A 13901-nucleotide genomic window follows, 5' to 3' on the forward strand; every position below is an offset into this window, starting at 1 on the left:
GAGACCAGCCCTGCCTCGAAATGAAAACACAACAAAAATCATTCCACAAGAAAGGTGATTTTGGCATTCTCTTAAAAGCTTTTCCAGTATGTATTTTAATTAGGAGAACAGTAGAATGGAAATAAAACTTTTTAAAAAGTTCAACAACTAAACAAAATGTAATAACTAAATAAAATGCTGTGTGTACAAAGCATTTAGACACTTCACATAAACAGATAAAACAGCACAATAGAAATTCTTATTTTGCTACAGTCATTAAAAACTTCAACCTTAGGGCTGGAGAGATGGCTCAGTGGTTAAGGGCACTGGCTGTTCTTCCAGAGGTCCTGAGTTCAATTCCCAGCAACCACATGGCAGCTCCCAACCATCAACATTGTGATCTAAGGCCCTCTTCTGGCATGCAGGTATGCATGCAAATAAAGCACTCATATACAATAAATAAATAAAATCTTAAAAAAAAAACTTTTTGGTTTTTGGAGGCAGGGTTTCTCTGTGTAGTGCTGGTCTTTCTAGAACTCACTGCGTAGACCAGGTTGGCCCTCAAGTCAGAGATCCACCTGCTTCTGCCTCCTAAATCCTGGGACTAAAAGTGTGTGCCACCAAACTGGGTTATAAATTCAGTCACGTTAATAGATAAGAATATCAGGGCTTTTTGTGTTTTTAAGACAGGTCAGAAAACAGCTTACAGGACCAGGCTTCTCAGTTCATCAGGGATCCCTGGGGATCACGCTCAGGCTGTCAGCCTGGCAGGCAGTAAGCGCCTTCACCCACTAAGCCATCTTACTGGCTCCACAGATATTGTACATGAAGGCTAACCAGGTAAACAGAACCCTGAAAATATTAACCAGCTAAGTCTCTATTGCACCAAAAAGGTCAGACAATGGGGGGGGGGGGGAATCTTTTTTTTTTTTTTTTTTTTTTTTTGGTCTTTTTGAGACAGGGTTTCTGTGTAGCCTTGGCTGTCCCAGATTTGCTTTGTAGACCAGGCTGGCCTTGAACTCACGGCGATCCTCCTGCTTCTGCCTGGGATTAAAGGCGTGCCCCACCATACCTAGCCCTGTTAATTCTTTCACTCCGTAACTGGGTTTGGTCCCTCCTGTTCCCCTTCTCTGCTATCTTCTAATACAACTTTCCTTACAGGAATGGACAGTGAGCTGGACCAACAACCCACAGTCCTGATAATTCATGCATCAGATCACTGTATCAAATCCTGAATTGTCAAACAACAACAGCAGCTGACTTAGTCTTATAGGTACTAAAGCCAGAGCTTCATAAATGCTAGGCAAGCAACCTACCAACTGAGCTGCTCCTCAACCCTTGCGCCAGTTTCTGAAACTTATATTGCTATTCTTTCCCTGGGTGAGTAACATGATCAATCAGATCATTTCTTACACATCTTTCAATCTTATTGAAATGAAGGCTGACACTTTTCTTCACTTGAAAACACTCCCCTTGGAAGGACACAGTAAGGTTATTTTATGGCTGGTATATAGACCAGCCAGCGGTAGAGCCTTGTCTATTAGGTACAAGGTCACGGATTCAACGCTCAGCATGGCAAAAAAAAATTTTTTTTTAAAGTTTCCTAGTAAGCAGAAGATGTACCACAGTCACACCGCTTTTACTGTCTGTTCTATTTTGTCTCCGCATTGGGGTGTGGGGGTATGTATCTGTCACCTGAGCACAGGTGGCTAAGGCCAGTCTGGTCTATACAGCAAAACGTAGTTTCAAAACATAACACTGCACACTTGAAAGACCAATGGAACATGAAGAAAAGTGAGCACAACTTCCTTCACACCATGAGACCTACGTTGGGTGCTGCATCATCCTCCTCCTCTGAACTTCCATCCTCTGCATAACTTCATGAGGGTGCAGTCTCTGGGCTGGAGGGGCTGGGGCTGGAATATGGTGTGCAATTGGCTGGTGAGCAGGAGGAAGGTGCTGAGGGATGGGTGCAGCAGTGGGGGGTGGGGCAGCCGCAGGGTGAGGTGCTGCATGAGAAGACATCTGAGGATGGAAAGCGTGCACAGGGTGCGGAATGACGTAATCCACGTGAGGGGGCGGCTGAGGCTGAGCAGGGGTGTTTCCATGAGCATGCGGGCAAGCTGAGGCTTGATGGTGCAGTGGTCTTGTCAAGGAAGCATCTGCAAGAAAAGTGTTTCCTGTCAATACACAACGGCTTCACTTCATTCACAGCATGTACTATGAGGTCGGACCAAAATTTCTGGAGAAGTCCCTGATAAAAACTGGTAAAGAGGTAACATCCCTGTGTGCTGTTCCCTTCTCACTCTTACACACACACACACACATACACACACACACACACACACACTGACCATTTCTACATTAAAATTTGTATAAGGAGGTATGTCAGAAATATCTTAAATAAATACATATAGCTGTTGACAAAACATGCTTCCTAAAGGTTATAATAATTAATATATTCATATACAAGACACAGGTATACTCCCCTCCCTGCCACCCCTCCCCCCCCCAAGACAGGGTTTCTCTGTGTAGCCTTGGCTGTCCTGGACTCACTTTGTAGACCAGGCTGGCCTCAAACTCACAGCGATCCTCCTGCCTCTGCCTCCCGAGTGCTGGGGTGACAGGCGTGCGCCACCACACCGGGCTCAGGTGTACATTATTACCTTCACACAGCCAACCAAATGTTTAACAAAAGATTTTATTTCCAGGCTGGGGAAATGGCTCAGTGATTAAGTGCACTGGCTGCTCTTCCAGAGGTTCTGAGTTTAATTCCCAGCAACAACATGATGGCTCACAACCATCTGTAATGAGATATGGTGACCTCTCCTAGTATACAGGCATACATGTAGGCAAAACACTGTATATGTATTAAATAAATAAATGTTTTTTTATTTTTATTATTGTTACTTATATGTTAGCATATGTTACGTCTTTGAGGATTATTTATTTATTTTATGTGCACGAGTGCTCTATTTGCGTGTATGCCTGCATGGCAGAAGAAGGAGCCAATCAGAAGAGGGCATCGATCCAGTTACACACAGATGGTTGTGAGCCACCATGTGCTTGCTGGGAATTGAACACAGGCCCTCTGAAAGACCTGCCAATGAACGCTCTTAACCACTGAACTACCTCTCCAGCCCAGCACATGTTTATCTTTGTAACATGTGTAGGTGCCCTTAAAGGCCTGAAGAGGGAGCCCTGGAGCTGGAGTGATGGTCCAGGTGGCTGGGGTGCTCGTTCTTCCACTAGAAGAACAGTATCATTCCACTTTTTAAAATTATTTCTTTTAAGTGCATTGCTATTTTGCCCACATGTATGTCTGTGTGAAGGTGTCAGATCTTGGAGTTAAGACAGCTGTGAACTGCTGTGTGTGTGTGTGTGTGTGTGCGCGCGCGCGCGCGCGTGCGTGCGTGCGTGTTGGGAAAGAAACCCAGGTCCTCTGGAAGAGAAGCCAGCCCTCTCAAACTGCTGAGCCGTCTCTCCAGCACAGACAGCACCATTCTTAACCATCATTCCATCTCCCAATTTTTTCAAAGTAAATGTGAACCTATTGGGAAAAAATTATTTTCTAATAATTTGCTTTTTTTCAAATTGCTGATTTGTATTCTGTTGAGTATTTATTTGGGATTTTCTTGTTATACTATTTGTGTATGTGGAAACCTTATAATAAAAGAAGATAAACATTTTCCCTGGTTTCTTTGTTTCCCTATCAACGAAGTTTTTGTTGGGCTGGAGAGATGGCTCAGAGGTTAAGAGCACTGACTGCTCTTCCAGAGGACCTGAGTTCAATTCCCAGCAACCACGTGGTGGCTCACAAGCATCTATAATGAGATCTGGCGCCCTCTTCTGGCAGGCAGTCATATGTGCAGGCAGAACTTTGTATATATAATAAGTAAATAAATCCTACAACAAAAACACCCCCAAAAAACAAACAAAAAGCATTGTAGAATGCACATGACACATTTTTATGATAAAGATAAAACTACTTTTAAAAGTCTGAAACATCTATCATAACTGGACATTTAAGTTGCATGACTTGCCTCACATATGGAAGGGAGGGAGAGGAAGCCACACACTAAGGTCTGACTGGAAGGGGCAGACTGCGCGCTACTGCCAAGCATGACATGACCGCTCACCATGACACCAGCGCTCACACTAACTGGTCAATCTTTGCAAAACAAATTTTTTTCTAAACATTGTCCAATTCAAAGTTTGCATTTTACGTTGTGATACTGAGACTCTAAATAATTTGTCATTACTTCCGTTATTCAAAGTTTGGCCTGATTCCAGGTTTGTCTCCAAGAATAAGACTTTACTAGAGAATTGAAAGGGACTCAAGAAGATAAGTAACTGAAACGCACACAACCAAAGGAAAAGCAGTTTCCTTACGAACTCAGTCAGTTACTGCAGCATCAGTTATTGCCGTAAGCTGTTGTGCGTCCATTCCATAACTAGCCAAGACTCAAACAAAGCACTATGTCACACAGCCCAAGGCCATTTAATTTTTAAAGCAATCTAAAGGATTCCAATGTTTTTCAGCTGCATGCTCGGTTCTGCTGCAGCTGCCGATACCATGTGAGCACACACCCTTTTCCCGAATGCCAAGTCATTCCATTACAGCCCCCTCTTATGCTTCAGTTAACTCAGGTGTCTTTCAATAAAATCTGAGAATTTTTGAACAAAATTTCATAGCCTAGAAATACTATGAAAATTTCACATTTCTTCAGTTACTCCTAAAAACCAAAGCCTAACTCCTTAAAACTTCCTTGGTTAAGAATACAAGATGCCAGGATGGCTCGGCGGTTAAGAATGCTGTCTGCTTTTCCAGAAGTCCTGAGTTCAATTCCCAGCAACCACAGGGTGGCTCACATGATCTGTCCTGGGATCTGACACCATCTTCTGGCATGTAGGTGTACATGCAGATAGAGCACTCATCTACATAAAATAAATAAAACTTAAAAAAAGAACAAAACAACAAAATAACAGGTGCCACTTAAGAATTCACAGATAGTTGTACAGAAAAATAAGTCCCGTTCTTAAGCAGAATAAAACTTATAAACTCAGATTATTGCAACTCTCTGGGGGATCTCGAAGCTGCATTCACACAGTCTAGCTCTTTGCCCACTGAACTCATACTTACAAGGAGGCGGCATGTAATGCCGACATGACGAAAGGGACGGCTGTGGAGGTGGCTGGGGCTGGGGCTGTGCAACCATGCTCGAGCCGTAGCCATCTATTGATAACGGCTGAGTCGGGGCAGCAGCAGCCTGATGGCCGAAGACTGCAGCCCGGGAAGAAGAGACAGGGCAGCAGGGGTCAAAGGCAGACGCACTATGGAAACCCCCACTTCCATGAGTCCTGAGAGCACTGCTGCTCAGATCCACTGGCAATGCCTGCTGGATGAAGAACAAGTAGAGCTTACCTTTCTAAAGTTTCACAAAAATATCATTTCTTGTTATGTAACAAAAATATCCCTAGAACTCTCTAGGAAAGAGATCATCGCCAGCCTGGTCTACAAAGAGATTTTCAGGACAGCCACGGCTGTGACACAGAGAAACCCTATCTGGAACTAAACACCCCCACCAAAACAAATTTGAACTTTAAGTATAAGATACAGGATAAACATTTAACTAATATGTTACTCTAACATTTATTTCTCCAGGTTGGAAAGATAGCTCATTGGTTAAAGACACTTGATGCTTTTGCAGAAGACCCAGCGCCCTCTCCTGGCCTCCCTGAGCACCGGCGTGAATGTGGGGACACAGAGAAGCAGGCATATACATACACACACCTAGAATAACTTGGGGAAAACCTAACGCTTAATTTCTCTTACATTACGCACAACTGAGAACAGAAGGCTGGAAGCACACCTGCTGTAGCTATTTACACAGCACTAAATTATTAGAATTACAGTAAAAACCTGTCAAAATTTTCTACATTATTTTATAACAGAAACTCAATTAAAATTCTAACAGTAAGGGAAAAAAGAGCAGGGCATGGCGGCACCCAGCTTTAAGCCCCATACTTATGAAGCAGAGACAGGGGTATCTCTACAAGTCAAGAGGCCAGCCTGATCTTCACAGTGAGTTACAAAGAGTTAACATTTTCTCCCCTCAAAGCCTGTGACTTGAAAAGTTCAAAGTACACAGTAGGGAAACTATAGCCAACAGCAATGAGTATCTCAGAGTAACTACAAGAGTCTCCATGTGGGGCTGGAGATAGCTCAATGGTTATTTTGGGGCCTTTTTGTTTTGTTTTTCGAGACAGGGTTTCTCTGTGTAGCCTTGGCTGTCCTGGACTCACTTTGTAGACCAGGCTGGCCTCGAACTCACAGCAATCCACCTGCCTCTGCCTCCTGAGTGCTGGGATTAAAGGCGTGCCCCACTACTGCCCAGCTGGTTCAGTGGTTAAGAGCACTGTCTGCTCTTCCAGAGGTCCTGAGTTCAATCCCCAGCAACCACGTGGTAGCTTACTACCATCTATAATGGGATCTGGTGCCCTCTCCTGGCGTCCAGAGACAGAGCACTCATATACATAAAATAAATGAATCTTTAAAAAATAGAAACAAAGTCTCTATGTTCCCTACATGGCAATGATGACTGTTTGTGATGGACACAAAGGCTATTCTGTTAATCACCACACGGTACATACATGTACCAAATCACAAAAACTATGTGCTACATATGGAAAGCCCTAAGTAAGTATTTGGATCTGAAGCAATTATAAAGCAAGAATTGCTTTACTCTTTTATTTTCTTTCTTTCTTTTTTTTTTTTGTATTGTTAAGTATTTTAAACATTGTTTTCCAGTTAGATTCAGTATAGTTGTAGCTTTCAAAAGAAAAGTAACAGATTTTGCCTGGTGTGGTTGACATAATCCTGTCACTCCAGCTCTCATTAAGAGCAGCAAGGCCAGCCTAGCCTACACAGTGAAGATCTTCTATTCAACAAAAGTCAACCGTGGCGAGGAAGATGGTTCAACATGAGGGCGTGCGTGCACCGCTGGACCCGCAGCCCTGGGAAGGCAGAGAAGACAGCTCTGGAGTTCGTCCCCATTGGCACCAGTCTTTTATGCACAAGACAACTGTGAGCTAAGCCAATGTTTCCTTTAAGGAAGTGGTTCTCAACCTTCCTGAAGCTGTGACGCTCTAACACAGCTCCTCATATTGTGGTGATCCCAACCATAAAATTGTTTTTGTTGCTACTTTATAATTGTAACTCTGCTGTTAAGAATTGTAACATAAAGCCGGGTGTGGTGGCACACGCCTTTAATCCCAGCACTTAGAAGGCAGAGGCAGGTGGATTGCTGTGAGTTCGAGGCCAGCCTGGTCTACAAAGTGAGTCTAGGACAGCCAAGGCTACACAGAGAAACCCTGTCTAAAAAAAAAAAGAAAAGAAAAAAAAGGTAATGTAAATACCCATGTTTTCCTTTGGTCTTAGGTGACCCCTATAAAAGGGTCGATCAACACCCCTCCCTGCCCCAGGTTATGACTCATGGATGGGTTGAGAACCACTGTTTTAAGGTGAACACAACTGGCAAAGACAAGTCACCTACTGACTCCAGGCAAAAGAAAATACTGTTTATATACCTCATCAATCTTCCATGCACCTTGCCAATTTCCATACCCTTGTTCCCTTTGTCATTGTTTGCAATAATTTAAAGTTTCTATAAATCAAGATTAAATTTAAAAATTCATTGCTTTCAAGAATATGGCTTAGTTTATACACACCCTCATTCGGGCAGCACATACACTAAAATACTTCATGGGGGTGTCTACTTCTTTCTGAAGGCAACACCAGTAAAAATTAAAAAAAAAAAAAAGTATGGAAGGAAGGGGTAAAGGGAGAGAGGAAATGACTGTAAAGCCCACACACCTGGTCATGGTAGCTGGAACCAGAGCTGCTATTTGCTCCACACGGCGCCTGTACTTGAGGAGGTCTTTCCACAGGGCAAGCAGGGTCACTGAAGGGAGGAGAGACTGGGACTGCTGGGTGGGGTGTATGGTGGTGGTGGTGGTGGTGCTGAAAATGGTGGCCATGCTGCTGAAAACAACTTGAGTGTGGATGTGCTAATGCATGGTGACTCTGTGATGTCCCTCCGCATGGTGAGTGCTGGGGGCAGCAGGAAGGTAGCCTTGGCATTGCAGGAGGGCCAGCTTCAGGGACAGCACTAGATGCAGTTCTCCTCGCCTCATCTTGAAACAGAAACAAACGCAAAGAATAATCAGATATCACTGCACAAAACAAAGTACTGTGCATCAATCTGTAAGTAAGAATCCACTGTGATGGTGGACTGGTGAGACTGACAGTGTGGTACGGGCCTTGCCTCTGGGTCTGACCACCTGACTTCGATCCTTGGGACCTAATAATGGAAGGAGAGAAATCACTACCTCAAACTGTCTTCTGAACTACACACACACACACCAATCGATGTAACTTTTAAAACGAAGAGTGTGATGGTGCCACATGCTTCACACACACAGTATGTAATAATGCAACATTTCTACTATGATTTTTCTGAAAATATAAATTCTGTGGGGAGCTTATATATATCATGATATATAAATCTGACAAGAGATTATCTTTTCTTAATATTTGTTACCAATAAAGCTTCAAATTTTTCATGTGAACTCTTCCACTCTTTGCTACAAAGAAAATGGTCCTCTGAATTCCTTGAGCCAGTAATAGTATCACTTTCCTCTACTATAGACAGGCTGCTGGGTATATTCAAGTGTACTTGAGGACAGGGCACCCACCTCTGTATCTGGCTAGACCACTATTTGCCAATGCTTTCATTTCCTCTGCTGCCCAAACTCAGATGTGACTAATGAGAATCTAAGCAACTGCTCTTGTAGAGTGAACAGACACAGCAGGGGTCAATGGGACTGAGGTCCAATTATGGGGCTGAACAGTTTTGCTTTTTATTTTTGTAATAGCAATGATGATTATTGGTATCTTATGAAGATGGTGATGTGCTGTTTATGGAGGAGACACATATATGCCACATAGAATCTGTTAGAATGAAGACTTATGTCTCATCACACGGGGAGAAAATCGCCTGATAACACTGAGTATCACCCCATGACATTCAAATATGGAAAGCACAATTCAATCATACACCCAGGCTACAAAAGTGAGCTTTTCTGAGTATCAGTTTAAAAATGACTCCAAAATGGTCCAGATGGATACATAAACTTTTTTAAAAGATGTATTTATTTATTATTATGTATAAAGTACTCTTTCTGCATATACATGTAAAGGCCCGAAGAGGGCATCAGATCACATTAAAGATGGCTGTGAGCCACCATGTGGGTGCTGGGAATTGAACTCAGAACCTCTGGAAGAACAGACAGCACTCTTTAACCGCTGTGTCATCTCTCCAGCCCAAGATATAAACGTTAAAACAAGGACAATGATGTAAAGCCACAGAATGACAGCCAACAGCTTCCTGGTGATGGGTGAAAACAACCACAATTATAAAACGGGAGGCCAAAGGAAAAGCCTGGAAGAAGAGAGGCCCAAGATAGTCACCAGATGTACAGCGCATGTCCAGTCAGCCTGGAAGAAGTCAGCAGCACATTACAGAACAGGGGTCAGACAATGAGTGAAAGCACTTGCCACTGAGCCTGAGGACCAGGGTTTAATGCCTGGACACCATACTGTGCAGAGACTGACTTCTCCAAGTTGCCCCCATGATCTCCATCCATGCACACCATGGTGTGCTCCTGCGCGTGCACGCACACCCACTCTAAAAAATAGGTATTTTTAATAACAGAAAAAGAATGTATAGTGGAAACCCATAGTAAGTACACAGACAACACAGGAGCACCTGTATATGTACCAGAAATTAAAACTGATGAAGAGCCAAAGACAAAGAAGGCAAAGAAGGCTGGGCAGCACAGAAGCGGGAACGCTGAAGGGACAGTCCGTTGGTAGCAGCACATCAGGCATTTGGAAAGCACTGCAGCACAAGCAAACAAAGGCTTATACGAAGGCTAGCCTCAAGGGCCATAGGAGCACATGCTGGATACTTCATTTTCTAACTTCCTTTCCACAGGGGAGGAAAACCTCGAGGAAAAAAGCAGTTTTACAAGATCATGGTGTGGAGAGGCCTCACATGACACCGAGGTGAATTACTACCAAAGTCTACTGTGAGGCTCGGCAGCCTGTGGCACTGGCCATCACCTGCACCACGTAGGAATCTGGACATGAGTGTAGTTAGCTGGGTTAAGCGATTTAAGGTTGAAAATCTGTATAAAGCTGGGAACACATAAAGTTGAAGTGACATTCCATAAGGTCTTAGAAGCAAAAAGGAAACTTAATTCAATGGCCTTAATTCAGTATGACTGCCTATGCTACTTTTTGGGGGGGGGGGAATTTGGTTTGTTTTTGTTTTGTTTTGGTTTGGTTTGGTTTTGGTTTTTCGAGACAGGGTTTCTCTGTGTAGTCTTGGCTGTCCTAGACTCGCTTTGTAGTCCAGGCTGGCCTCGAACTCACAGCAATCCACCTGCCTCTGCCTTCTAAGTGCTGGGATTAAAGGCATGCACCACCACACCCGGCTTTTTAAAGGTTTTTTGAGACAGGGTTTCTGTGTGTAGTCCTGGCTGTCCTGGACTCACTTTGTACACCAGGCTGGCCTTGAACTCACAGAGATCCGCCTGCCTCTGCTTCCCGAGTGCTGGCATTAAAGATGTGCGCCACCTTGCCTGGCTACCTATGCTACTTTTATTAGGTTTCTGTACAACAATTTGGGCTGGCACAATCATCTGTCTCAAAGATGGCAGGTATAGTTTCATATCAAGAATAAACTTTTAGGGGCTGGAGACATGGCTCAGAGGTGAAGAGCACTGACTATTCATCCAGAGGTCCTGAGTTTAATTCCCAGCAATCGCATGATGGTTCACAATGATCTATAATGTTTTATGATGCCCCCTTCTGGCCTGTAGGTGTACATGCAGACAGAGCATTGTGTATATAATAATAAATAAGTAAATAAAAATTAAAAAATACATAACACATAACTGGAAGCTTTAAGACGATTATGAAATGTAGGTAGAAACACCACTCCTAATGCTCTCAGAAGAGGGGTAAATGAGGAGCTGAGATTTTTACCACAAAGATGCTAATGACCCCAATCATTTAACTTTTGAGGTTTCATCATATATAAAATGGGAAATGCAACGCCAATACTGGTAACAGAAAATCAAATAAAAGGGGCTAGAGCTCAAGGGGTAAGAGATGTGGCTAGAGCTGGGCACTCGGGAGGCAGAGGCAGGTGGATCGCTGTGAGTTCAAGGCCAGCCTGGTCTACAAAGGGAGTCCAGGACAGTCAAGGCTACACAGAGAAACCCTGTCTCGAAAAACCAAAAAAAAAAAAAAAAAAAAAAGGGGGGGGGGGCGCTGGAGAGATGGCTCAGAGGTTAAGAGCACTGACTGCTCTTCCAAAGCTCATGAGTTCAATTCCCAGCAACCACATGGTGGCTCACAACCATCTACAATGAGATCTGGTGCCCTCTTCTGGCTTGCAGGCAGGATAGTGTATACATAATAAAGAAAGAAATCTTTAAAACAAAACAACAACAACAACAAAAAAACACGATGTGGCTGGTCTTCCAGGAGGTCCAGGTTCGGTTCCCAACACCAGCACAGCAGCTCACAACTGTCTCTAACTCCAGTTCCAGAAGTTTCTAATGGCTCTTCTGGCTTCCACAAGAACCAGGTAAACACTCAGTGACAGGCATATGTATAAGCACAACATTTGTGCATTTAAAACAAATGGTTTGAACTAAAACAAAAACAAAAACAAATTCCCAAGTAAAGTGCCAAGGAAGAACACACACTCAATAAATTAAAGTCCAGTTTGCGTCTGCCACACTTCTTTTCGGAGAACGTATCAGAGAAGAGATCCATGGCAACTATTTCCATGAATAGTTCTAATTTGTCTTCAGTTTTCCAGAAAATAAAGTCTTTTTTAATCCAGCCATTAAGTTTGCTTAATGTAAATCACAGAGATGTTATCGGAATTAAAAGAAAAAATATTTTAGAACATAAAGTGCTCTCATTAAAAACAGTGATATAAGCCACGTGTGGTGGCAGGCTGATCTCTGAGTTGGAGGACAGCCTGGTCTACAGAACAAGTCCAGGACAGACAGGATGACTCTGTCTTGAAAAACAACAACAACAAAACAGTGATGTAGTCACTTTATGAGCGCCAGCATCTGTTGTGTGTGTCCTTGTTAGTAAGTCTCTGTCTGCACCACCTAAGGTAGTGAGAAAGAGCCAGCAATACAACTGCTAACTTAAGCATAAGAAACAACGCGATCTCTTTGGGCTGGGTATGGCATGTATCTCAGTGACAGAAAACACACTGAGCATGTGAGGCCCTGGGTCCAACACACACTGCTTAGGCAAGGATTCTTATCTACAATGCCGGAAGAACGAGGGACAGCACGTGCTGGGGTGGGTCTGGGGCTATGCACCTAATGCCAGCTACTGGGCCCCACGATCTGCTCCCTGCTCACAGGAGCACACTCTGACCACACCTGTCCTTGTTGTGCAGACCCTGCTCCACCTATTTTAAAGTTGATTAGTTAATAAAAGTGCTGAAGCTTGGGATCTGGCAGAAGAGAAGGGGGTGGGGTTTGAGGGTACAAGAAAGAAGGTTCAGGAGAGGAGGAGAACTGAGGAATTCCAGAGAAGGTGGTAACCCACGGCCGGGGCCTTGGGAGGGAGGATGATAAATTCATAGTGCGATAACAGATTAGTTAGGCTCACCTCTCTGTTCTTATGTGTGAATGAATCAGTATCACGGCATGGTTATTTGGGGACATTATTGACTAATGAGTAGATATGGTTTTACTAAACATATGACCAAACATTAATATTAAACAACAAAAGTAGAGAAAATGACATCGTTGACGTCTTTAAGAGGGAGGAAACCTGGTAGGCCAGGAGGGACCCTGATTAACTTTGTGAGGAGCTGCTCTACCTTCTGCACCCTACCAGTATGTCACTAAAGTCCCAATTTCTCTCCCTATGACCAGTTCTTGTGACTCTGCTTGTTTGTTCTTTTGAAATTATGGGCACCTGTGTAGGTGTGAAGTGAGCACGTATCTCAACATGGCTCTACCTCGCTGCACTCATCAACAGTGATGCTGAGCATCCCTGCATGAGGCTCACTGTTCACCAGCCTTTGGAAAGTGTCTGTTCAAATCCTTTGTCTATTTTAAAATTAGGTTGCTATGTTTTTTTATTCGAGAGTTCTTCATGTGTCCTAGGTTCTGGACCCTTATCAGACGTGACCTGCAACTATCTTTTCTTGCAAACATCCACTCTCTGGACTGCCTTCCACTTTCTTGATATTCTGATGCACAAGAGGTTTAACTCTTCATCAAATCCGCCTCATCTGCCTTCTGCTTTGCTGTCCAGGAATTCACTACCAGTCACCTGGTTTTCAAGTTCGTAGTTGAGCTAAAATACTTTAATCACATACAACACATAAAATTCAAGTACCTCACCATGGAAGAATACACTCCCAGCACCACTGTGACAAGAGCAAGCCAACATTCTTCAACACGCTTACGTACCGCCCACAGAAGAACCGGATGCGCTATTGCTTGTAAGAGCAGCTGCAGTCTCTGACGCCGCGGAAGGCTGGCTGCTGGCCGCAGCGGACGGAGTGTCAGAGGCTTGCTCAGAGGTAGATGGATTTGAGTTGTTAGTGGAAGCGCTAGTAGTTTGTGATTCCATTCTAACAGAAGTGGTTGGTACTACAGTAGGTTCTGTAAGACACAAAACATAAAAACAGGTTGCATTTGAATTTGAATTAGCAACTTCTTTTCTCCTCTGAGACAATCTTTTGCTATATTTAGCTAGGCTGGACTCAGAATTCCCTTCCTATGGCCTATCAAGTGTTGCTTAC

At 43.6% G+C, this 13901-nt stretch overlaps 1 protein-coding gene across 17 annotated transcripts in view; it reads right to left on the bottom strand.

Annotated features, from left to right (window-relative positions):
* RNF111 (ring finger protein 111) overlaps nt 1-13901 on the bottom strand; it is an 85933-nt gene that overhangs the window by 12430 nt on the left and 59602 nt on the right. For 14 of the 17 annotated variants that reach the window (XM_084782703.1, XM_084782702.1, XM_084782716.1 and 11 more), the window contains 4 exons: nt 13567-13761; nt 7856-8175; nt 5123-5378; nt 1808-2141 (listed from right to left, as the gene is read on the bottom strand). In XM_084782703.1, coding sequence (XP_084638829.1) covers nt 1808-2141; nt 5123-5378; nt 7856-8175; nt 13567-13761 — 1105 coding nt within the window. The remainder of the gene's footprint in view (nt 1-1807; nt 2142-5122; nt 5379-7855; nt 8176-13566; nt 13762-13901) is intronic. The other 3 variants (XM_084782709.1, XM_084782708.1, XM_084782714.1) reach the window with 1 other exon arrangement.

This window comes from Acomys minous (assembly GCF_964271855.1).
Source record: "Acomys minous genome assembly, chromosome: 5".
Lineage (NCBI taxonomy): Eukaryota > Metazoa > Chordata > Mammalia > Rodentia > Muridae > Acomys > Acomys minous.